This window comes from Protopterus annectens, chromosome 9.part0 (genome assembly GCF_019279795.1).
Source record: "Protopterus annectens isolate FY-2018-M chromosome 9.part0, PAN1.0, whole genome shotgun sequence".
NCBI lineage: Eukaryota > Metazoa > Chordata > Ceratodontiformes > Protopteridae > Protopterus > Protopterus annectens.
The window spans coordinates 1,913,645,550-1,913,671,919 of NC_056743.1; the positions used below are offsets into that span (position 1 = coordinate 1,913,645,550).

The 26,370-nt window shown below is 45.1% G+C and overlaps 1 protein-coding gene across 1 annotated transcript in view; it reads left to right on the forward strand.

The window, feature by feature from the left end:
• GPR108 (G protein-coupled receptor 108) overlaps nucleotides 1-26,370 on the forward strand; it is a 1,998,409-nt gene that overhangs the window by 1,731,319 nt on the left and 240,720 nt on the right. The window contains exon 15 of the mRNA XM_044082382.1: nucleotides 15,691-15,812. Within this exon, the coding sequence (XP_043938317.1) occupies nucleotides 15,691-15,812 (122 nt within the window). The remainder of the gene's footprint in view (nucleotides 1-15,690; nucleotides 15,813-26,370) is intronic.

A 26,370-nucleotide genomic window follows, 5' to 3' on the forward strand; every position in this document is an offset into this window, starting at 1 on the left:
AATGTTGTTGTGCTGCTGTCTCTGATTTGTGGTGTCCTATCCATTGATGTTGTGCTGCTGTCTGTGATCTGTGCTGCTCTATCCAATTATGTTGAGCTGCTGTCTGTGATCTGTGGTGCTCTATCCAATGATGTTGTGCTGCTGTCTGTGATGCCCTATCCAATGATTTTGTGCTGCTGTCTGTAATCTGTGGTGCCCTATCCAATGATGTTTTGCTGCTGTCTCTGATCTGTGCTGCCCTATCCAATGAAGTTGTGCTGCTGTCTGTGATCTGTGCTGCCCTATCCAATGATGTGCTGCTGTCTGTGATCTGTGCTGCCCTATCCAATGATGTGCTCTTGTCTATGATCTGTGCTGCCCTATCCAATGATGTGCTGCTGTCTGTGATCTGTGGTGCCCTATCCAATGATGATGTGCTGCTGTCTGTCATCTGTGGTGCCCTGTCCAATGATGATGTTCTGCTGTCTGTGATCTCTGCTGCCCTATCCAATGATGTTGTGCTGCTTTCTCTGATCTGTGCTTCCCTATCCAATGATGTTGTGCTGCTGTCTGTGATCTGTGGTGCTCTATCCAGTGTTGTTGTGCTGCTGTCTGTGATCTGTGGTGCTTTATCCAGTGATGTGCTGCTTTCTGTAATCTGTGCTGCCCTATCCAGTGATGTTGTGCTGCTGTCTGTGATCTGTGGTGCTTTATCCAGTGATGTTGTGCTGTCTCTGATCTGTGCTGCCCTATCCAATGATGTTGTGCTGTCTGTGATCTGTGCTGCCCTATCCAATGATTTTGTGCTGCTGTCTCTGATCTGTGCTGCCCTATCCAGTGATGTTGTGCTGCTGTCTCTGATCTGTGCTTCCCTATCCAATGCTGTTGTGCTGCTGTCTGTGATCTGCGGTGCCCTTTCCAATGATGTTGTTCTGCTGTCTGTGATCTGTGCTGCCCTATCCAATGACGTTGTGCTGCTGTCTCTGATCTGTGCTGCCCTATCCATTGATGTTGCGCTGCTGTCTCTGATCTTTGCTGCCCTATCCAATGATGTTGTGCTGCTGTCTGTGATGTGTGCTGCCCTGTCCAATGATGATGTGCTGCTGTCTGTGATCTGTGCTGCCCTATCCAATGTTGTGCTGCTGTTTGTGATCTGTGCTGCCCTATACAATGACGTTGTGCTGTTGTCTCTGATCTGTGCTTCCCCATCCAATGATGTTGTGCTGCCCTATCCAATGATGTTGTGCTGCTGTCTGCGATCTGTGCCGCCCTGACCAATGATGTTATGCTGCTGCTGTCTGTGATCCATGCTGCCCTATCCAATGATGTTGTGCTGCTGTCTCTGATCTGTGGTGCCCTATCCAATGATGATGTGCTGCTGTCTGTGATCTGTGGTGCCCTATCCAATAATGTGCTGCTGTCTCTGGTCTGTGTTACCCTATCCAATGATGTGATGCTGTCTCTGGTCTGTGTTGCCCTATCCAATGATGTTGTGCTGCTGTATCTGGTGCCCTATCCAATGATGTTGTGCTGCTGTCTGTGATTTGTGCTGCCCTATCCAATGATGTTGTGCTGCTGTCTGTGATCTGTGCTGTCCTTTCCACTGATGATGTGCTGCTCTCCGTGATCTGTGGTGCCCTATCGAATTATGTTGTGCTGCTGTTTCTGATCTGTGCTGCTCTATCCAGTGATGATGTGCTGCTGTCTGTGATCTCTGGTGCCCTTTCCAATGATGATGTGCTGCTGTCTCTGATCTCTGATGCCCTATCCCATGATGTTGTGCTGCTATCTATGATCTCTGGTGCCCCATCCAATGATGTTGTGCTCCTGTCTGTGATCTGTGGTGCCCTATCCAATGATGATGTGATGCTCTCTGATCTGTGGTGCCCTGTCTGATGATTTTGTGCTGCTGTCTGTGATCTGTGTTGCCCTGTCCAATGATGATGTGCTGCTCTTTCTGATCTGTGGTGCCTTATCCAATGATGTTGTGCTGTTGTCTGTGATCTGTGCTGCCCTATCCAATGATGTTTTGCTGCTGTCTGTCATCTGTGCTGCCCTATCCAATGATGTGCTGCTGTCTGTCATCTGTGCTGCCCTATCCAATTGATGTTGTGCTGCTGTCTGTCATCTGTTCTGCCCTATCCAATGATGATGCGCTGCTCTATGTTATCTGTGGTGCCCTAGCCCATGATGTTGTGCTGCTGTCTGTGATCTGTGCTGCCCTATCCAATGATGATGTGCTGCTGTCTGTGATCTGTGCTGCCCTATCCAATGATGTTGTGCTGCTGTCTGTGATCTGTGCTGCCCTGTCCCATGATGTTGTGCTGCTGTCTGTGATCTGTGTTGCCTATCCAATGATGTGCTGCTGTCTTTGATCTGTGCTGCCTTATCTAATGATGTTGTGCTCCTGTCTGATCTGTGGTGCCCTATCCAATGATGTCGTCCAGCTGTCTGTGATCTGTGCTTTCCTATCCAATCATGTTGTGCTGCTGTCTGTGATCTGTGGTGCCGGATCCAATGATTTTGTGCTGCTCTCTCTCATCTGTGCTGCACTATCCAATGATGATGTGCTGGTGTCTGTGATCTGTGGTGCCCTGTCCAATGATGTTGTGCTGCTGTCTGTGATCTGTGCTACACTATCCAATGATGTTGTGCTCCTGCCCGTGATCTCTGGTGCCCTATCCAATGTTGTTGTGCTGCTGTCTCTGATTTGTTGTGTCCTATCCATTGATGTTGTGCTGCTGTCTGTGATCTGTGCTGCCCTATCCAATTGATGTTGTGCTGCTGTCTGTGATCTGTTCTGCCCTATCCAATGATGATGCGCTGCTCTCTTAGCTGTGGTGCCCTAGCCCATGATGTTGCGCTGCTGTCTGTGATCTGTGCTGCCTTATCCAATGATGTTGTGCTGCTGTCTGTGATCTGTGCTGCCCTATCCAATGATGATGTGCTGCTGTCTGTGATCAGTGCTGCCCTATCCAATGATGTTGTGCTGCTGTCTGTGATCTGTGCTGCCCTGTCCCATGATGTTGTGCTGCTGTCTGTGATCTGTGTTGCCTATCCAATGATGTGCTGCTGTCTGTGATCTGTGCTGCCCTATCCAATGATGTTGTGCTCCTGTCTGATCTGTTGTGCCCTATCCAATGATGTTGTCCTGCTGTGTGTGATCTGTGCTGCCCTATCCAGTGATGTTGTGCTGGTGTCTGTGATCTGTGGTGCCCTATCCAATGATGTTGTGCTGCTGTCTGTGATCTGTGCTGCACTATCCAATGATGTAGTGCTCCTGCGTGTGATCTCTGGTGCCCTATCCAATGTTGTTGTGCTGCTGTCTCTGATTTGTGGTGTCCTATCCATTGATGTTGTGCTGCTGTCTGTGATCTGTGCTGCCCTATCCAATGATGTTGTGCTGCTGTCTCTGATCTGTGCTGCCCCATCCAGTGATTTTGTGCTGCTGTCTGTGATCTGTGGTGCCCTATCCAGTGATGTTGTGTTGTTGTCTGTGATCTGTGCTGCCCTATCCATTGATGTTGTGCTGCTGTCTGTGATCTGTGGTGCCTTATCCAATGATGTTGTGCTGCTGTCTCTGATCTGTGCTGCCTTATCCAATGATGATGTTCTGCTGTCTGTGATCTGTGCTGCCTTATCCAATGATGATGTGCTGCTGTCTGTGATCTGTGGTGCCCTATCCAATGATGATGTGCTGCTGTCTATCATCTGTGGTGCCCTATGCAATGATGTTGTTCTGCTGTCTGTGATCTCTGCTGCCCTATCCAATGATGATGTGCTGCTGTCTGTGATCTGTGCTGCCCTATCCAGTGATGTTGTGCTGCTGTCTGTGATCTGTGATGCCCTAACCAATGGTGTTGTGCTGCTGTCTGTGATCTGTGGTGCCCTATGCAATGGTGTTGTGCTACTGTCTGTGATCTGTGGTGCCCTATCCAATGGTGTTGTGCTGCTGTCTGTGATCTGTGGTGCCATTTCCAATGTTGATGTGCTGCTCTCTCTGATATGTGGTGCCCTATCCAATGATGTTGTGCTGCTGTCTCTGATCTGTGGTGCCCTATCCAATGATGATGTGCTGCTGTCTGTGATCTGTGGTGCCCTATCCAATGATGATGTGCTGCTGTCTGTGATCTGTGGTGCCCTATCCAATGATGTGCTGCTGTCTCTGGTATGTGGTGCCCTATCCAATGGTGTTGTGCTGCTGTCTGTGATCTGTGGTGCCATTTCCAATGTTGATGTGCTGCTCTCTCTGATATGTGGTGCCCTTTCCAATGATGTTGTGCTGCTGTCTCTGATCTGTGGTGCCCTATCCAATGATGATGTGCTGCTGTCTGTGATCTGTGGTGCCCTATCCAATGATGATGTGCTGCTGTCTGTGATCTGTGGTGCCCTATCCAATGATGTTGTGCTGCTGTCTCTGGTATGTGTTGCCTTATCCAATGATGTTGTGCTGCTGTCTGTGATCTGTGCTGTCCTTGCCACTGATGATGTGCTGCTGTCTCTGATCTCTGGATTCCCTATCCCATGATGTTGTGCTGCTATGTATGATCTCTTGTGCCCTATCCAATGATGTGCTCCTGTCTGTGATCTGTGGTGCCCTATCCAATGATGTTGTGCTGCTGTCTGTGATCTGTGGTGCCCTATCCAATGATGATGTTATGCTCTCTGATCTGTGGTGCCCTGTCCGATGATTTTGTGCTGCTGTCTGTGATCTTTGTTGCCCTGTCCAATGATGATGTGCTGCTCTCTCTGATCTGTGGTGCCCTATCCATTGATGTTGTGCTGTTGTCTGTGATCTGTGCTGCCCTATCCAATGATGTTTTGCTGCTGTCTGTCATCTGTGCTGCCCTATCCAATGATGTGCTGCTGTCTGTGATCTGTGCTGCCCTATCCAGTTGATGTTGTGCTGCTCTCTGTGATCTGTTCTGCCCTATCCAGTGATGATACGCTGCTCTCTCTTATCTGTGGTGCCCTAGCCTATGATGTAGTGCTGCCTTATCCAGTGATGCTGTGCTGCTGTCTGTGATCTGTGTTGCCTATCCAATGATGTGATCTGTGCTGCCCTATCCAATGATGTTGTGCTCCTGTCTGATCTGTGGTGCCCTATCCAATGATGTTGTCCTGCTGTCTGTGATCTGTGGTGCTGGATCCAATGATTTTGTGCTGCTGTGTGTGATCTGTGCTGCCCTATCCTGTGATGATGTGCTGCCCTGTCCAATGATGATGTGCTGGTGTCTGTGGTGCCTTATCCAATGATGATGTGCTGGTGTCTGTGGTGCCGTATCCAATGATGTGCTGCTGTCTGTGATCTGTGCTGTCCTATTCAATGATGTTGTGCTCCTGCCCATGATCTCTGGTGCCCTATCCAATGTTGTTGTGCTGCTGTCTCTGATTTGTGGTGTCCTATCCATTGATGTTGTGCTGCTGTCTGTGATCTGTGCTGCTCTATCCAAATATGTTGAGCTGCTGTCTGTGATCTGTGGTGCTCTATCCAATGATGTTGTGCTGCTGTCTGTGATGCCCTATCCAATGATTTTGTGCTGCTGTCTGTAATCTGTGGTGCCCTATCCAATGATGTTTTGCTGCTGTCTCTGATCTGTGCTGCCCTATCCAATGAAGTTGTGCTGCTGTCTGTGATCTGTGCTGCCCTATCCAATGATGTGCTGCTGTCTGTGATCTGTGCTGCCCTATCCAATGATGTGCTCTTGTCTATGATCTGTGCTGCCCTATCCAATGATGTTGTGCTGCTGTCTGTGATCTGTGGTGCCCTATCCAATGATGATGTGCTGCTGTCTGTCATCTGTGGTGCCCTATCCAATGATGATGTTCTGCTGTCTGTGATCTCTGCTGCCCTATCCAATGATGTTGTGCTGCTTTCTCTGATCTGTGCTTCCCTATCCAATGATGGTGTGCTGCTGTCTGTGATCTGTGGTGCTCTATCCAGTGTTGTTGTGCTGCTGTCTGTGATATGTGGTGCTTTATCCAGTGATGTGCTGCTTTCTGTAATCTGTGCTGCCCTATCCAGTGATGTTGTGCTGCTGTCTGTGATGCTTTATCCAGTGATGTTGTGCTGTCTCTGATCTGTGCTGCCCTATCCAATGATGTTGTGCTGTCTGTGATCTGTGCTGCCCTATCCAATGATTTTGTGCTGCTGTCTCTGATCTGTGCTTCCCTATCCAATGCTGTTGTGCTGCTGTCTGTGATGTGCGGTGCCCTTTCCAATGATGTTGTTCTGCTGTCTGTGATCTGTGCTGCCCTATCCAATGATGTTGTGCTGCTGTCTCTGATCTGTGCTGCCCTATCCATTGATGTTGCGCTGCTGTCTCTGATCTTTGCTGCCCTATCCAATGATGTTGTGCTGCTGTCTGTGATGTGTGCTGCGCTGTCCAATGATGATGTGCTGCTGTCTGTGATCTGTGCTGCCCTATCCAATGTTGTGCTGCTGTTTGTGATCTGTGCTTCCCCATCCAATGATGTTGTGCTGCTCTATCCAGTGATGTTGTGCTGCTGTCTGCGATCTGTGCCGCCCTGACCAATGATGTTATGCTGCTGCTGTCTGTGATCCATGCTGCCCTATCCAGTGATGTTGTGCTGCTGTCTGTGATCTGTGGTGCCCTATCCAATGATGTGCTGCTGTCCGTGATCTGTGCTGCCCTATCCAATGATGTTGTGTTGCTGTCTCTGATCTGTGGTGCCTTATCTAATGATGTTGTGCTGCTGTCTGTGATCTGTGGTGCCCTATCCAATGATGTTGTGCTGCTGTGTGTGATCTCTGCTGCCCTATCCAATGATGTTGTGCTGCTGTCTTTGATTTGTTGTGCCCTATCCAATGATGTTGTGCTGCTGTCTGTGTTCTGTGCTGCCCTATCCAATGATGTTGTGCTGCTGTCTGTGATCTGTGGTGCCCTACCATTGATGATGTGCTTCTGTCTGTGATCTGTGGTGCCCTATCCAGTGATGTTGTGCTGCTGTCTCTGATCTGTGGTGCCCTATCCAATGATGATGTGCTGCTGTCTGTGATCTGTGGTGCCCTATCCAATGATGATGTGCTGCTGTCTGTGCTGCCCTATCCAATGATGTAGTGCTGCTGTTTGTGATCTGTGGTTCCCTATCCAATGATGTTGTGCTGCTCTCTCTGATCTGTGCTGCCCTATCCAGTGATGTTGTGCTGCTGTCTGTGATCTGTGGTGCCCTATCCAATGATGTTGTGCTGCTGTCTATGATCTGTGCTGCCCTATCCAATGATGTTGTGCTGCTTTCTGTGTTCTGTGCTGCCCTATCCAATTATGTTGTGCTGCTGTCTGTGATCTTTGCTGCCCTATCCAGTGATGTTGTGCTGCTGCCTGTGTTCTGTGCTGCCTATCCAATGATGTTGTGCTGCTGTCTGTGATCTGTGGTGCCCTGTCCAGTGATGTGCTGCTGTCTGTGATCTGTGGTGCCCTGTCCAATGATGTTGTGCTGCTGTCTGTGTTCTGTGCTGCCCTATCCAATGATGTTATGCTGCTGTTTGTGATCTGTGGTGCCCTATCCAATGATGTTGTGCTGCTGTCTCTGATCTGTGGTGCCCTATCCAGTGGTGTTGTGCTGCTGTCTGTGATCTGTGGTGCCCTATCCAATTATGTTTTGCTGCTGTCTGTGATCTGTGGTGCCCTATCCAATGATGTTGTGCTGCTGTCTGTGATCTGTGGTGCCCTATCCAATGATGTTGTGCTGCTGTCTGTGATATGTGGTGCCCTATCCAATGATGATGTGCTGCTGTCTGTGATCTGTGGTGCCCTCTCCAATGATGTTGTGCTGCTCTCTGTGATCTGTGTTGCCCTCTCCAATGATGTTGTGCTGCTGTCTTTGATCTGTGGTGCCCTATCCAGTGATGTTGTTCTGCTGTCTGTGATCTGTGCTGCCTATCCAATGATGTTGTTCTGCTGTCTGTGATCTATGGTTCCCTATCCAATGATGTTGTGCTGCTGTCTGTGATCTGTAGTTCCCTATCCAATGATGTTGTGCTGCTGTCTGTGATTTGTGGTGTCCTATCCATTGATGTTTTGCTGCTGTCTGTGATCTGTGCTGCTCTATCCAATTATGTTGAGCTGCTGTCTGTGATCTGTGGTGCTCTATCCAATGATGTTGTGCTGCTGTCTGTGATGCCCTATCCAATGATTTTGTGCTGCTGTCTGTAATCTGTGGTGCCCTATCCAATGATGTTTTGCTGCTGTCTCTGATCTGTGCTGCCCTATCCAATGAAGTTGTGCTGCTGTCTGTGATCTGTGCTGCCCTATCCAATGATGTGCTGCTGTCTGTGATCTGTGCTGCCCTATCCAATGATGTGCTCTTGTCTATGATCTGTGCTGCCCTATCCAATGATGTTGTGCTGCTGTCTGTGATCTGTGGTGCCCTATCCAATGATGATGTGCTGCTGTCTGTCATCTGTGGTGCCCTATCCAATGATGATGTTCTGCTGTCTGTGATCTCTGCTGCCCTATCCAATGATGTTGTGCTGCTTTCTCTGATCTGTGCTTCCCTATCCAATGATGGTGTGCTGCTGTCTGTGATCTGTGGTGCTCTATCCAGTGTTGTTGTGCTGCTGTCTGTGATATGTGGTGCTTTATCCAGTGATGTGCTGCTTTCTGTAATCTGTGCTGCCCTATCCAGTGATGTTGTGCTGCTGTCTGTGATGCTTTATCCAGTGATGTTGTGCTGTCTCTGATCTGTGCTGCCCTATCCAATGATGTTGTGCTGTCTGTGATCTGTGCTGCCCTATCCAATGATTTTGTGCTGCTGTCTCTGATCTGTGCTTCCCTATCCAATGCTGTTGTGCTGCTGTCTGTGATCTGCGGTGCCCTTTCCAATGATGTTGTTCTGCTGTCTGTGATCTGTGCTGCCCTATCCAATGACGTTGTGCTGCTGTCTCTGATCTGTGCTGCCCTATCCATTGATGTTGCGCTGCTGTCTCTGATCTTTGCTGCCCTATCCAATGATGTTGTGCTGCTGTCTGTGATGTGTGCTGCGCTGTCCAATGATGATGTGCTGCTGTCTGTGATCTGTGCTGCCCTATCCAATGTTGTGCTGCTGTTTGTGATCTGTGCTTCCCCATCCAATGATGTTGTGCTGCTCTATCCAGTGATGTTGTGCTGCTGTCTGCGATCTGTGCCGCCCTGACCAATGATGTTATGCTGCTGCTGTCTGTGATCCATGCTGCCCTATCCAGTGATGTTGTGCTGCTGTCTGTGATCTGTGGTGCCCTATCCAATGATGTGCTGCTGTCCGTGATCTGTGCTGCCCTATCCAATGATGTTGTGTTGCTGTCTCTGATCTGTGGTGCCTTATCTAATGATGTTGTGCTGCTGTCTGTGATCTGTGGTGCCCTATCCAATGATGTTGTGCTGCTGTGTGTGATCTCTGCTGCCCTATCCAATGATGTTGTGCTGCTGTCTTTGATTTGTTGTGCCCTATCCAATGATGTTGTGCTGCTGTCTGTGTTCTGTGCTGCCCTATCCAATGATGTTGTGCTGCTGTCTGTGATCTGTGGTGCCCTACCATTGATGATGTGCTTCTGTCTGTGATCTGTGGTGCCCTATCCAGTGATGTTGTGCTGCTGTCTCTGATCTGTGGTGCCCTATCCAATGATGATGTGCTGCTGTCTGTGATCTGTGGTGCCCTATCCAATGATGATGTGCTGCTGTCTGTGCTGCCCTATCCAATGATGTAGTGCTGCTGTTTGTGATCTGTGGTTCCCTATCCAATGATGTTGTGCTGCTCTCTCTGATCTGTGCTGCCCTATCCAGTGATGTTGTGCTGCTGTCTGTGATCTGTGGTGCCCTATCCAATGATGTTGTGCTGCTGTCTATGATCTGTGCTGCCCTATCCAATGATGTTGTGCTGCTTTCTGTGTTCTGTGCTGCCCTATCCAATTATGTTGTGCTGCTGTCTGTGATCTTTGCTGCCCTATCCAGTGATGTTGTGCTGCTGCCTGTGTTCTGTGCTGCCTATCCAATGATGTTGTGCTGCTGTCTGTGATCTGTGGTGCCCTGTCCAGTGATGTGCTGCTGTCTGTGATCTGTGGTGCCCTGTCCAATGATGTTGTGCTGCTGTCTGTGTTCTGTGCTGCCCTATCCAATGATGTTATGCTGCTGTTTGTGATCTGTGGTGCCCTATCCAATGATGTTGTGCTGCTGTCTCTGATCTGTGGTGCCCTATCCAGTGGTGTTGTGCTGCTGTCTGTGATCTGTGGTGCCCTATCCAATTATGTTTTGCTGCTGTCTGTGATCTGTGGTGCCCTATCCAATGATGTTGTGCTGCTGTCTGTGATCTGTGGTGCCCTATCCAATGATGTTGTGCTGCTGTCTGTGATATGTGGTGCCCTATCCAATGATGATGTGCTGCTGTCTGTGATCTGTGGTGCCCTCTCCAATGATGTTGTGCTGCTCTCTGTGATCTGTGTTGCCCTCTCCAATGATGTTGTGCTGCTGTCTTTGATCTGTGGTGCCCTATCCAGTGATGTTGTTCTGCTGTCTGTGATCTGTGCTGCCTATCCAATGATGTTGTTCTGCTGTCTGTGATCTATGGTTCCCTATCCAATGATGTTGTGCTGCTGTCTGTGATCTGTAGTTCCCTATCCAATGATGTTGTGCTGCTGTCTGTGATTTGTGGTGCCCTATCCAATGATGTTTTGCTGCTGTCTGATCTGTGGTGCCCTATCCAATGATGTTGTGCTGCTGTCTGTGATATGTTGTGCCCTATCCAATGATGTTGTGCTGCAGTCTGTGATCTGTGGTGCCCTCTCCAATGATGTTGTGCTGCTGTCTGTGATCTGTGGTGCCCCATCCAATGATGCTGTGCTGCTGTCTGTGATCTGTGGTGCCCTATCCAATGATGTTGTGCTGCTGTCTGTAATCTGTGGTGCCCTATCCAATTATGTTTTGCTGCTGTCTGTGATCTGTGGTGCCCTATCCAATGATGTTGTGCTGCTGTCTCTGATCTGTGGTGCCCTATCCAATGATGTTGTGCTGCTTTCTATGATCTGTGGTACCCTATCCAATGATGATGTGCTGCTGTCTGTGATCTGTGCTGCCCTATCCAATGATATTGTGCTGCCCTATCCAATGATGTTTTGTTGCTGTCTGTGATCTGTGATGCCCTGTCCAATGATGATGTGCTGCTCTCTCTGATCTGTGGTGCCCTATCCATTGATGTGCTGTTGTCTGTGATCTGTGCTGCCCTATCCAATGATGTTTTGCTGCTGTCTGTCATCTGTGCTGCCCTATCCAATGATGTGCTGCTGTCTGTGATCTGTGCTGCCCTATCCAGTTGATGTTGTGCTGCTCTCTGTGATCTGTTCTGCCCTATCCAGTGATGATACGCTGCTCTCTCTTATCTGTGGTGCCCTAGCCTATGATGTAGTGCTGCCTTATCCAGTGATGCTGTGCTGCTGTCTGTGATCTGTGTTGCCTATCCAATGATGTGATCTGTGCTGCCCTATCCAATGATGTTGTGCTCCTGTCTGATCTGTGGTGCCCTATCCAATGATGTTGTCCTGCTGTCTGTGATCTGTGGTGCTGGATCCAATGATTTTGTGCTGCTGTGTGTGATCTGTGCTGCCCTATCCTGTGATGATGTGCTGCCCTGTCCAATGATGATGTGCTGGTGTCTGTGGTGCCTTATCCAATGATGATGTGCTGGTGTCTGTGGTGCCGTATCCAATGATGTTGTGCTGCTGTCTGTGATCTGTGCTGTCCTATTCAATGATGTTGTGCTCCTGCCCATGATCTCTGGTGCCCTATCCAATGTTGTTGTGCTGCTGTCTCTGATTTGTGGTGTCCTATCCATTGATGTTGTGCTGCTGTCTGTGATCTGTGCTGCTCTATCCAATTATGTTGAGCTGCTGTCTGTGATCTGTGGTGCTCTATCCAATGATGTTGTGCTGCTGTCTGTGATGCCCTATCCAATGATTTTGTGCTGTTGTCTGTAATCTGTGGTGCCCTATCCAATGATGTTTTGCTGCTGTCTCTGATCTGTGCTGCCCTATCCAATGAAGTTGTGCTGCTGTCTGTGATCTGTGCTGCCCTATCCAATGATGTGCTCTTGTCTATGATCTGTGCTGCCCTATCCAATGATGTTGTGCTGCTGTCTGTGATCTGTGGTGCCCTATCCAATGATGATGTGCTGCTGTCTGTCATCTGTGGTGCCCTATCCAATGATGATGTTCTGCTGTCTGTGATCTCTGCTGCCCTATCCAATGATGTTGTGCTGCTTTCTCTGATCTGTGCTTCCCTATCCAATGATGTTGTGCTTCTGTCTGTGATCTGTGGTGCTCTATCCAGTGTTGTTGTGCTGCTGTCTGTGATATGTGGTGCTTTATCCAGTGATGTGCTGCTTTCTGTAATCTGTGCTGCCCTATCCAGTGATGTTGTGCTGCTGTCTGTGATGCTTTATCCAGTGATGTTGTGCTGTCTCTGATCTGTGCTGCCCTATCCAATGATGTTGTGCTGTCTGTGATCTGTGCTGCCCTATCCAATGATTTTGTGCTGCTGTCTCTGATCTGTGCTTCCCTATCCAATGCTGTTGTGCTGCTGTCTGTGATCTGCGGTGCCCTTTCCAATGATGTTGTTCTGCTGTCTGTGATCTGTGCTGCCCTATCCAATGACGTTGTGCTGCTGTCTCTGATCTGTGCTGCCCTATCCATTGATGTTGCGCTGCTGTCTCTGATCTTTGCTGCCCTATCCAATGATGTTGTGCTGCTGTCTGTGATGTGTGCTGCGCTGTCCAATGATGATGTGCTGCTGTCTGTGATCTGTGCTGCCCTATCCAATGTTGTGCTGCTGTTTGTGATCTGTGCTTCCCCATCCAATGATGTTGTGCTGCCCTATCCAGTGATGTTGTGCTGCTGTATGCGATCTGTGCCGCCCTGACCAATGATGTTATGCTGCTGCTGTCTGTGATCCATGCTGCCCTATCCAGTGATGTTGTGCTGCTGTCTGTGATCTGTGGTGCCCTATCCAATGATGTGCTGCTGTCCGTGATCTGTGCTGCCCTATCCAATGATGTTGTGTTGCTGTCTCTGATCTGTGGTGCCTTATCTAATGATGTTGTGCTGCTGTCTGTGATCTGTGGTGCCCTATCCAATGATGTTGTGCTGCTGTGTGTGATCTCTGCTGCCCTATCCAATGATGTTGTGCTGCTGTCTTTGATTTGTTGTGCCCTATCCAATGATGTTGTGCTGCTGTCTGTGTTCTGTGCTGCCCTATCCAATGATGTTGTGCTGCTGTCTGTGATCTGTGGTGCCCTACCATTGATGATGTGCTTCTGTCTGTGATCTGTGGTGCCCTATCCAGTGATGTTGTGCTGCTGTCTCTGATCTGTGGTGCCCTATCCAATGATGATGTGCTGCTGTCTGTGATCTGTGGTGCCCTATCCAATGATGATGTGCTGCTGTCTGTGCTGCCCTATCCAATGATGTAGTGCTGCTGTTTGTGATCTGTGGTGCCCTATCCAATGATGTTGTGCTGCTCTCTCTGATCTGTGCTGCCCTATCCAGTGATGTTGTGCTGCTGTCTGTGATCTGTGGTGCCCTATCCAATGATGTTGTGCTGCTGTCTATGATCTGTGCTGCCCTATCCAATGATGTTGTGCTGCTTTCTGTGTTCTGTGCTGCCCTATCCAATTATGTTGTGCTGCTGTCTGTGATCTTTGCTGCCCTATCCAGTGATGTTGTGCTGCTGCCTGTGTTCTGTGCTGCCTATCCAATGATGTTGTGCTGCTGTCTGTGATCTGTGGTGCCCTGTCCAGTGATGTGCTGCTGTCTGTGATCTGTGGTGCCCTGTCCAATGATGTTGTGCTGCTGTCTGTGTTCTGTGCTGCCCTATCCAATGATGTTATGCTGCTGTTTGTGATCTGTGGTGCCCTATCCAATGATGTTGTGCTGCTGTCTCTGATCTGTGGTGCCCTATCCAGTGGTGTTGTGCTGCTGTCTGTGATCTGTGGTGCCCTATCCAATTATGTTTTGCTGCTGTCTGTGATCTGTGGTGCCCTATCCAATGATGTTGTGCTGCTGTCTGTGATCTGTGGTGCCCTATCCAATGATGTTGTGCTGCTGTCTGTGATATGTGGTGCCCTATCCAATGATGATGTGCTGCTGTCTGTGATCTGTGGTGCCCTCTCAATGATGTTGTGCTGCTCTCTGTGATCTGTGTTGCCCTCTCCAATGATGTTGTGCTGCTGTCTTTGATCTGTGGTGCCCTATCCAGTGATGTTGTTCTGCTGTCTGTGATCTGTGCTGCCTATCCAATGATGTTGTTCTGCTGTCTGTGATCTATGGTTCCCTATCCAATGATGTTGTGCTGCTGTCTGTGATCTGTAGTTCCCTATCCAATGATGTTGTGCTGCTGTCTGTGATTTGTGGTGCCCTATCCAATGATGTTTTGCTGCTGTCTGATCTGTGGTGCCCTATCCAATGATGTTGTGCTGCTGTCTGTGATATGTTGTGCCCTATCCAATGATGTTGTGCTGCAGTCTGTGATCTGTGGTGCCCTCTCCAATGATGTTGTGCTGCTGTCTGTGATCTGTGGTGCCCCATCCAATGATGCTGTGCTGCTGTCTGTGATCTGTGGTGCCCTATCCAATGATGTTGTGCTGCTGTCTGTAATCTGTGGTGCCCTATCCAATTATGTTTTGCTGCTGTCTGTGATCTGTGGTGCCCTATCCAATGATGTTGTGCTGCTGTCTCTGATCTGTGGTGCCCTATCCAATGATGTTGTGCTGCTTTCTATGATCTGTGGTACCCTATCCAATGATGATGTGCTGCTGTCTGTGATCTGTGCTGCCCTATCCAATGATATTGTGCTGCCCTATCCAATGATGTTTTGTTGCTGTCTGTGATCTGTGATGCCATATCCAATGATGTTGTGCTGCTGTCTATGATCTGTGCTGCCCTATCCAATGATTTTGTGCTGCTGTCTATGATCTGTGCTGCCCTATCCAATGAAGTTGTGCTGCTCTCTGTGATCTGTGGTGCCCTATCCAATGATGTTGTACTGTTGTCTCTGATCTGTGGTGCTCTATCCAATGATGAGGGGCTATTCAGTGTTGACACCCACTGCACATGCTGCCGTCTGAGTGTTTCTCCGCACATGCAAAGGTTAGGAAGGAAGTAGTAAAACATACTCGCAAACAGCAGTGAAATACTACCCCAAGGTACTCTGTCAAGTCACAAGTGCCAGACTCAGGTTTGGTAAATCTAGGGGAAGGCTAAAGCCAGTCCAGTAGACCCAGCAGTTGAGGAGGTGACCTGGGGCAGATGATAGTTAGCTGTAGAGAGCCAAAAGGGAAACAAAATGTCTAGACTGAGATTAAGGTCTTACATAACGCAGCTTCTGGCATAGCCCATTAGAAAAAATAATGTGCCATACATACTTTATCATTGAGAGTTATGGTTTCTTTGATGATTACATTTGTTTTATTAGATGCTGACTTTACTCACTTTACTGTTAAAGTTGCCAACAGCTACAGACATGCCAGTCTCTCAAAGAACTAATGTTTCGTTATGATAACTACTTTTCACCAAATCTGTGATTTAACACTGTTCTTAACAGAAATCCTAAATCCTTAAAGCAGAATAATATGTTTTCTGTCTTGCAGGTGAAAAATGCACATAATGTTCAATACATTGAAAACCATTGTTTTTGAAAACTTACTGAATGTTGATTTTTCTGCCTGCAGCTCTTAGTTGAGGTGTCCACACTTGTATTTTTTGTCCTAACGGGATACAAGTTCCGGCCGGCCTCAAATAACCCCTATCTTCAGCTGCCTCAGGATGAAGAAGATGTAGAAACGGATGAAGTGTAAGTTATATTCTGATCAGTAGTCTTCCAGTTGAAGTTTCTAATGAGTGTACTTTCTGTGTTAGCCTGGTCACATGTATAGACACATCACATTGGTGCAGCAGATTTGTATGCAAAGGAATAAACATTCATACATTTTGGTAAGGTAAGGCAGTAGCAGGCATTTTTAAATGTGCAACAAAAGGCTGTGTGGTAACTAGCATTATGATGACATTGTTGCTGCAATTACTAGAGCAGATTTATTGCTTTACATCAGTGCAGTCATCAGTGTTTCAGCTGAGGTCAGTTTGGAGTATTTGCTTCCATTCTGTATTCTTTTATGCATTTCAAACTCACCACAGTGGAAAACACAAACCCTTTATGTACATATGCACTGAAAATGCAAGGTGGATACAGTCTTTAGTTTGAGGGATATGTTTCTTTCCCCTCCAAATTGTCAGGGACTAAGGTGTTGGAGGGATTGAATTCCCTTTGTTCATAGGTTCATAGGTAGGTACTAGGCTATCTGCCCAAGGGCATTTATAAGCCTAGCCAGAGTGTGTCAGCTTTCGCCACCCCCATTGTTTAATTAACTGAGCCTCTGTCAAGAAGAGCCAATGAAGTGATCCCAGGGGTGTATTTTGTGTTACCCATCCACTCGTCAAGGTTTCTCTTGAAGAGTGTTAGTGAGAGGCTCTGCCTAATGTAGTTAGAAGTTTTGTTCCAAAGCATGGGGAGTCTCTGACAGCAATCTATCCCTCCAGCATGTTCTATTATCTTGGAGCAGGTTGAGTTATTTTTCGGGGACTATGGCACATTACTAGAAGTGAAAGAACTGAAATGGCCACTATGAAGGGGAGCGGACTGTGCACCAGGGCCTAATGACAATTTGAACTTGGTGTGTCTTGCGATGGCAAGACTGTTTCCATTTTCTGTTGTTATTTTTCTGTAGAATTGTTGGAATTTATACAGGTCAAAGACATTTTCTTTGTTTAACTTACATGTCATTTGTACAGCCTCACCATGAAACCAGTGAGGTTGCATCTGTGCAACGGACTTATTGAATGTGCATTAGTCATACTATCTCTTGATTTAGGATTGGTTACTGTAATCTAAGTTGGGTGTTATGTTTCTATTTTATTACATTTTTATTACCCTTTGTTCATTATTTAACTCTGCACTGTTGTACATTTCTTGTTTTCTAATGAAGATCCAGGATATTTAAGGAATGAAAGCGCTAAAAACCACCAGTTCCTATGTTGTGTTTTTTGTCCATGTAATATATATATATATATATATATATATATATATATAGAGAGAGAGAGAGAGAGATGACTGGTGTAATTTGTTGACATTTTAAACAATTTTTTGTTTAAATCACAATTTTGATGCCATTTTGTTTCTGAAGCCCATGTACGCAGAGAAGCATATCTGTATCTGGAGTTATTAGTGTTTCACTCCTTGAAATTCTTTCAGCACCATTGTACTCTGGGTCGTTCTGTGGTGGGTTCACACTTCCCCTCAGTCTTGTGGCACCTCATCATTCTTAAGAGTACGAGGTCTTTCCCTTTGTCCTGGTTGGCACGTATTGCCTGAAGAGTTGGCTTCTTCATTTCCTCAGACTCTTCAGGCATTTGTTTAATAAGTGGACCTTCTCATGTAACAGTCCTGGATAAATATCTCTACTCATGATTAATCTCTGTTGTTGTTGTTGTTGTGTCTTTCGGCTTATCCTGGTTAGGGGACGCCACAGCAGCACTCCTGTCCTCTAATGTTTGGTAGTGGATTTTTACGTGCCGAGTTACCAGCCCTGACGCACAACCTTCAACGAAGGCACGCCCATTCATGCGTGCCTCCACACAGAAGACACTCTAGCTGAGAATCGAACGGGACAACGTCTTGCTGTGAGGCAACAGCACTACCGCAGCACCACTACTACAATAAAACTCTAGTCAGTCTAATCAGTCACTTTCTTTTCTGTAACTCTTCTACCTTTTAACGACCTTGTCTTCTTTCATCTTGTATGTAATAAGTTACAGTTTAAATATATACATCTTTGTCTTATTTTTAAGATGCACAGTAATTTAGCTTTATCTGGCATGTCATGTTACTCTGATTTCATTATTTCTGGTTTATATTGTCTCTCTACATTGTATCTTTCTGCCTGATAAATTGATGTAATTTTTTGTATGTATCCACCACTGTAAAACTTGTATAATTTGTTTGCATCTACTACTGTGCAACTTTTATGTTTCATGTCTGTGTTGTATGTGTTTGTATGTGGAGCTTTTTTCTCTGGCCCTCATCTGGAAATGGGTACTCACCCAGCTGGACTTTCCCCAGTAAGCAAATATAAAGTAATATAAAAGAATAAAATCTTCCTTCCTATCAAGCAAATATAAAAGAATAAAATCTTCCTTCCTATCAAGCAAATATAAAAGAATAAAATCTTCCTTCCTATCAAGCAAATATAAAATAATAAAATCTTCCTTCCTATCAAGCAAATATAAAAGAATAAAATCTTCCTTCCTATCAAGCAAATATAAAATAATAAAATCTTCCTTCCTATCAAGCAAATATAAAATAATAAAATCTTCCTTCCTATCAAGCAAATATAAAATAATAAAATCTTCCTTCCTATCCAGCAAATATAAAAGAATAAAATCTTCCTTCCTATCAAGCAAATATAAAAGAATAAAATCTTCCTTCCTATCAAGCAAATATAAAATAATAAAATCTTCCTTTCTATCAAGCAAATATAAAATAATAAAATCTTCCTTCCTATCACAGCAGGTCTGTCTGGCAGACAACTTTGCAGACCCTTGACAACTTAAAACTAAAGGCATTGGTGTTCTAGGATCTTGTCCAGATGTGAGAAACACCTGAAATAGATATGTTTGCCTCCTTTCAAAACAGACAGCTTTTGACATTCTTTTCCAAATATCTTTGCTGCCATGTTTGGAGGACAGATGCATTCTAGTTTACCTTGATGGGAGTGTTCCTGTACACGTTCTACCCTTTCCACTGATTCTCAATGTAGTACTGTGAGAAATGTCACCATTTCTTGTGGTGACTCCATTTTGACCTAGACAGTCTTGGTTCTCCCTTTTAATGGTATTGGTCAAAGGCAATTCAGACTTCCTCGCAATCCAGATCTGCTCAGACAGTCTCAGAGGCAACTGCTGCACTTCAGTTGATAAACTTGAGTTCACAGCCTGGGTGATTTAATTTTTTATTAATTTTAAGCACTTGCCTTTGGCTTTTTGAGGGATTGCAGCAGGTGTTAGAGGACAGACATCTTGCTAGTATGAAATCTTATGTTTCGATAACAAATGAGGTTTTCTAGGAGGTGCCTAAATGGAAACAGGGAGTCCATTGTAGTTAATTTCCCACTGTCTTGAATTTTTGGTGTGAGCTTCTGGATGGCACAGCATATGCATTCATTAAGGTGCATTTAGTGGGCATCTCTATATGTCTGCCTATGATCTGCCTTTTTTTTCTCTTTTGTTAAAGCAGTTTATATAGGGCCTGTTGCATATCATAGGAGGTTACTATGCTAATTTCCCAGGGCCCTAGCCAAGTTCAACCCCTGTTCACAAGGCTGTGTGGTTCAAGCAGACACTAAAATCAGCATCTGTTGCCCCTGTCCAAAAGGGATACAGTTGGAACACCACTGGTTACAGACCTGCTGGAGGAGGTGCTGTCCCTGTTTTGACCGTATGAGTTCTATCAGTGAGCCAGTTTGCAACCCATCTGACAGTATATGGGTTGATGCCCAGCTGGGTGAGTTTAACAATGATGCCTGAGTGGGAGATTGTGTCTAAGGCCTTGGCTAAGTCTAGGTAGGCTGTATGCATATCTTTGCCCTCGTCTAGGGCTCTGGTGACTGTCTCAAAGAAATCCACCAGGTTTAACTGGCATGATCTCCCCTTGACAAAGCCAAACTGGGTAGGGTCGAGTGTTTGGAGATTTCCTATATGTTTGTTAATAACGTCCATGATGATTTGTTCCATGGCCTTGTAGATGAGGCTGGTCAGGCTAATGCATCTGTAGTTCCCGGGGTCCATGGATAAACCCCCCTTTGTACAAAGGGTTGATGGCAGCTCTTTTCCATTCTGCTGGGACAAAGCTATTGCTTAGGCTGTGATTGAAAAATGTGCCCAATGGTGATGCTAATTCCTGTTTTAACTCATGTAGAACACATCCTGGGATGTTGTCTGGTCCCACAGCGGCTGTGTTTTTGGCCTTAGAGAGGGTGTTTAAGGCCTGCTCTTTGGAGATGCTTGGTGGGGGACAGGTGTTAGGGATGCTTTGGGGTATATGTGGTGGGGACAGGGGAGTGAAGTTTTTACTGACCCTGTCAGCCAGCAGGTTTTCTAGATCCACAGGTTCTGTATATGTAGTACCATTAACTACGAGTTAAGTGAAAATCTGGGCCTTACCTTTGAGGTTACGGATGTAACTAAACGACTTGTGGTTATCCTTGGTTAGGGAACCTAATTTGGATTCATAGTTAGCTTTGGAGGACTTCACTAGGAGTCTTATTTGCTTGTTTAAGTTGAGGAGGGAGTGTTTCCAATTTTGAGACCATTCCTTCCTGCTCTTCTTTCCACTGTTGTATAGCCGGTTATTGGTGGTTGTCTACCAGGCAGGTTTGTTTTTCCTTGAAGATTTTGCTTTGGTTTTATCAGGTATGGCAGAGTCAATACAATTGTACAGGTGCTTGTGTAAAGCATTTATGTATAACTCAGCATAGGTGTCTGTTCCATCAGTGAGGGGGAGGGGTTATGAAGCTATTTATGCTGTTGAGTAAGAGGTTGCAATTGGCCTTGGAGAAGTCTTTTAGTCTAGTTGTTGCTGGGGGGGGGGGGTCTTGTGTTACACTTACATCTAGCAAGACTGATTTGTGGTCAGATCTCACCAGGGGTGGCCACACACTAGGGGTGGTGCAGTGCTACCCCATGTTGGTGAGCACCAGATCCAGGATGTCTGGGCCCCATGTGGGTGTGTCAGTCAGCTGGTCCGGGGCATTGCAGTTAATGAAGTCCAGGAACCTTTCAGCAAGTGAGTTAGAAGTCACATAATTTACCCAGTCAATGAATGAGTAATTAAAGTTACCCCAAACCAGGGTGTTTGTATCTTGATTGACTCAAGTAGATCCAAGTAGGCTCAGTGGATATCCTGATTCATGGAGGAGGTCCTATAGCCAGCAATGACCTGAAGAGGGCTCTTACATATAGTCATTTACATCTGAAGTAATTCAAGGGAATCATGCTATTTAACCAGTCTAGAGGTGTATTTATCTTTAATGAATATTGATACACCACCTGCTTTAGTTCTCATGACTTCAGTTTGTGGTCTGAACGTGTGAAAGGAAATGTACCTGATATAGCTGGGGTGCTGTCCACACCCTTAATCCAGGTCCATGTGACTGCGCAAATGTCCGCATTTTCCATGGTGAGGACTGCTTCCAATGAGTGCAGTTTCTGGTTTAGGCTCGTACTGTTTAGCAGCATAACCTTGAGGTTATTTTTACATTGGGAATTTTGTTCTTGTGACACTGCCTAAATGGCACTATGGGGATGACAAGAGCCTTGGCTAGTAACTGAAATCCCAGAGGTGACAGATGAAGACCATCTCTGGCAAAGGTCTGTTGACCATGTTTTCCCAGACTGGCAGATACTGGATCCCCTTTGAATGACACCAGAAACTGTCAGTTGTTGAAGTCAATCATTTTTTGTTTCTATTGAGGTATCATCCTAAGCGAAGGTAAAATGCTGCTTAAAGCTAGGGACATACCTGCCTGAGCCACATTATCGGAGGGCTCAGTTATGTTTGTCTTCATGTAGCCTAGTGAGGTATGTCTCAAGTCGTTCACACCGGCATGGACTATGACAGATTCATAACAGTGCCTGTTGTTGAGGTACTTGAGTGCATGTGTGATGTGGTGGATCCTGGTGCCTGATAGAGAGCTAACCATGACTTTTTCCTTATCCAGCCTCGTGAGAGGGACATCTGCATGTCACGCATTTGAGTCACCTATGACTAAGATGTTTGTTTTTGTGTTATGCCTTAGGGGCTTGACTAGTGAGACTATCGTATGTGATATATTATGTGTACTATGTTCCGCAGAGGATGTATTATGTGAAGCATTCTTGTTTTTGTGTTTGGGAGGTCTCTGATGTTTAGGTAAGCTTCTGGTAAGCACCTCTACATATGTAGGTTTATGGGTTGTTGGTTTGGTAGGTGCAGGAGGTGAGGTGTGCATGCTGACAACCTGTTTAGTATCAGATGAACTGACTGGTGAGTGAGATGGCCTGGATTCTAGGTTCTTGATATAGATGCATCTCTCACATAATGAATTTGTGTGGACTAGAAGAAGGGGGTTGTCCGTCTACATGAGGCAACTGCTACATTGCCTCAGGATGCCCATGTTGACCAGGCTGGCGGGAGAAACTGCGGGAAGTTTTCTGTCCATAATGCTAGGTAAGTTGATGTGGTCAGAAAACAGGGAGAAGACAGAAAGGACCAGATACGTAGAGGACAGGAGAACTGGGCAAAAAATACAAAGGGCTAGTGGGTAGGATCTGTTGGTACCTCAGGCACTTCGCTGACTGTATCTCCTGTCAATGAGGGATAATCGAGAGAACTCACTGACGGAGCACCAGCTGAATATAAAAACACCTCACAAGCAAATTTCTCCTTTGTGGTATCTATTATGTTTTTAAAAAAAATGAACTTCTCACCATTTAAACCAGCAGCTCACACTGATCTTGAGTTCTTAACCTGGAAAACTGTTTTGCTTATTGCTTTGACATCTGCAAGGTAAGTTGTTTCTGAGCTGGGATAACCTTTCCGATTTCCACAGGTATAGCGTTATGCTACGCACTAATCCTTCTCTAATGCTGTGAGTGGTTTAAGAATTCAGTCTCAGTCAGTTTATTTTTCTCCTTGGGTTCTGTCAGAACCTTAGAATTAAAGATTGACAATACTTCCTACCTTGGGTGTGCTTCAGCAACTCATATCTTACCTTGACAGGACAGAAGCCCTTTAGGAGGGCCAAAAGTGTTTTTACTTCCTTATATGGGCCATTGAAAGGTCAAAACTTACTCTAAGCAAACCATTATAATTTAGTTGTCCTCTGGTAATGTTTTTTTATTACACTAACCATAGTGAGGCAAATCCAGCCAAGGTAAAGGCACATTCCACTGTGACTTTCATCTTCACTAGCATTTTGGAAAGGGGTGGACTCGAAGTACTCTGGAGGTAGAAACTTGGTCCTTGGTCCATACTTGTATGAAGCACTACAAACTAGAGGCCTTTTCTAGATCCAGAGACTGCTTCACGAGGACCGTTCTTCAGGTGCTCCTGGACTCTTATCCTTCCTCCTCGCAGTGCAGTTATGCAAATTCCACTCACCTGTAACAATAGATGTTCTTAAAACGCACTCCCTTACTGGCAGCACCCACCTACCATCCCCTTTTTGGTGGTTGTGTATAGTTGGTTCATAGGTTTGAGAAGTACAAACCTCTAAACCGAAAAAGGAACCAAAAACAGCAAAAAGCAATGAATGAATGAAAACAAAATGCACACACAGCACACTTTATGCCACGAAAAGACAAGGTAAGCGCTTTCACGGATCCCCTCCGCTTCTTCAGATCATATAGTGTAGATTAGACAAAGCAATGAGGTATTTAAATACTAAACAGCCAGTCGGATCAAACTAGCTAACAACAAGCATCTTAATTAACCATTTCATTGCTACAGACTCTATGCTTACCTATATATAAAAACAACCATATATTACATATATATGTATAAAACAGATATAAAAAAATATTAAATAACCTATGCCTTAAAAACATACTAATATGCACAGAAGCATAACAAGCTGTACTTTGAACCATACTAACATGAAAATAATGGTAAATATCACTATAAAGTCAATGTTTGAGGAGTCTAGCTCTTAGAAAAGGTTTCAATGAGATTTTGCTATTCAAGCCTGGTGGCTTATCAACTTGAAAGTGGAGAATCCATTTTTACTCTGTAGCTTCAGTTTTATTTCTAAGATCACCACCACTCATATTACTATGTACAATTTCAAGAACTAAGAACATAAATTTATGTGTGGGTCCTTCTTTGGCCACACGCATAGCTAAAGCGCTTTTCTCCTTGATATTTCTAATATCTCTTAAGTGCTCAAGGATCCTGTCCTTGAACAACCAATTTGTCTTACCTACATAAAACGAAAAACATACAGAGCAATAACAGAAATATATTACATTTTGAGTCTGACAATCAGCATAAAAAGTTACATCTATCTTAAATCCCACTGATGGATGTGTAAAGTGCCCTCCTGTATGAATGCATCTACAAGCCATACACCTTGTGCAAGCATATGTTCCTTGTCTATAAGAGCTGACATAGCTTAGTGGGTGAAGAGGTTTATAGCATAACTGACTTTTAAGAGATCTATTCCTTCTAAATGAAAACTAGGTTGTTGACCTATTTTGCCTTTCAATTCTTTAATTGTAGAAAGGATACTCCAGTTATTTTTAATAACTTCACATACCATGTGGATGTTACTAGCAAATGTTAACGGCATTCTAATATTCATATTACTTTCTATCCTGATATTAACTGGACTAATATCAATGGGACTATCTGTTACCTGAGGTATCTGGGTGACATCTGTGAAGAAAGGTCTACATCTTCCCTGTCTCTCTTTCCAAGCTTCTTTAATCTGAAGGTCAATCATACTACCCTTATAGCCCCTATCCAAAAATTCTTGCTTCAGTGTGTTTAGGGCTACTATCAGTGCATCGTCATTGTTGTGCAAACGCACAGTTTGAAAAATTTGTCCTCTTAATACATTGAACTTAGTATGGCTAGGATGCATACTACCATTATGTAATACATTATTCTTTCTTACATTCTTTCTATACAAAGTAGTTGAAACCGAGCATAGAGCATCTTTACATATTCTCACATCCAAAAAATCTATCTCATTGGATGAATACTTGTATGTGAATTTCAAGAAACTACTCACTCCATTAATGAATATCAAAAATTCAATTAATCGGGATTCTCTGTCATCCCATAACAAAAAAATGCCGTCCACAAAACACTTGTACCATTTAATCGAAGCACAATATCCATTGTTTGACAGGATATATTTGGTTTCCCAATTAACTAAAGAAAGGTTGGCAAAGGCAGTGCCCATAGCCACGCCAACCCTCTGGATGTAATAAGTCTCATCGAAAATGAAAACATTGTTTTTGAGAATAATCTCAGGAAGAGCACAGATAAGTTACGTTTTGTCTGTGGAAGCGTTTTTTGAAATAGTAGTTCCCTTATATTCCCTGTCCCCCACATATTAGGGACGACAGTAAATAGAGACTCTGTCTCCATGGTTACAAAAAACATGGACCTCTTAATACATCTACATGACTGCTCAAGTCACTCAAAAACTCTTTAGTGTCTTTCAGAACAGTAGGACAATTACTCAGGAAACCATGTAGATTATTTTCAACAAATATTGAGAGCGGTCCGGTTACCCAACTTCGGCTAGATACAATAGGCTGCATTGGGGGGCATGCAAATTTTTATGTACCTTTGGAAGACCATAAACAATGGGAATTCTCGGTTGGTCAACTTTAAAATATTCAAACAAAGCTTCCGAAATCATGCCAGTTATCAATAAGTCAAATACAAAAAAAATGCACTTTTTGAATGATACCTTTGAGAGCAATAGGGGGCAGCTGAGTATATGTATTAGTGTCACTTAAAAGCATAATCATACTGTTCATGTACATATCTTTGTCTAGTGCTACAGTGCCACCTCCCTTGTCTGCTGGTCTTATTTCAATGCTATTAATACTTTTCAGTTCCTACAGTGCTTGTTTCTCATCAGCGGACATGTTACCAAATGCATTGCTCTGTTATACCGCAAATTTCTCCCAAAGTTGCTTATCACATATTTCAATAATTAATTCACTAGTTGGATTGGTGGGTGGGACAAAGGTGCTTGGTTTCTTAAAATTACAATCACCTTGTATAATGTAGGTAAAAATCATTTTCAAAGGTTCATAGGTTGATACTAGACTATCAACCCAAGGGCCTATACAAGCCTAGTCATAACAATTCCCTGGCTGTTTCTTCCCACAATATTTACTTCCCTGGACCCCTGTCTAGCAGGGCAACTGATGTGATCGCCGGGGTAAATTTCCTATCGCCCATCCAGTTGTCAAGGTTCCTTTTGAAGAGGGCCAAGGAGGCGCTCTGCTTGACATGTATGGGCAGTCTGTTCCAAAGTATGGGGAGTCTCTGGGTCAGGAACCTATCCCTTCAGCATGTTTTGTTCATTGTGATGACAACGTTTAGGTCTCTGGAGAGTGTGGCTCTGATGAATTGGGATTTCTTTTAGGTGTAGCATGTCCAACAGCTCTGGGTTTGACATGGCCTTGTATGTTAGGCAGAGATTGAGTATGACGATATGTGACGGAGTATAGCTGGAGTTTTTTTAGTCGGTCAGCACATGGCATCTGTTTTAGGCCTGTGATTCTTTTAGTGAGGTGTT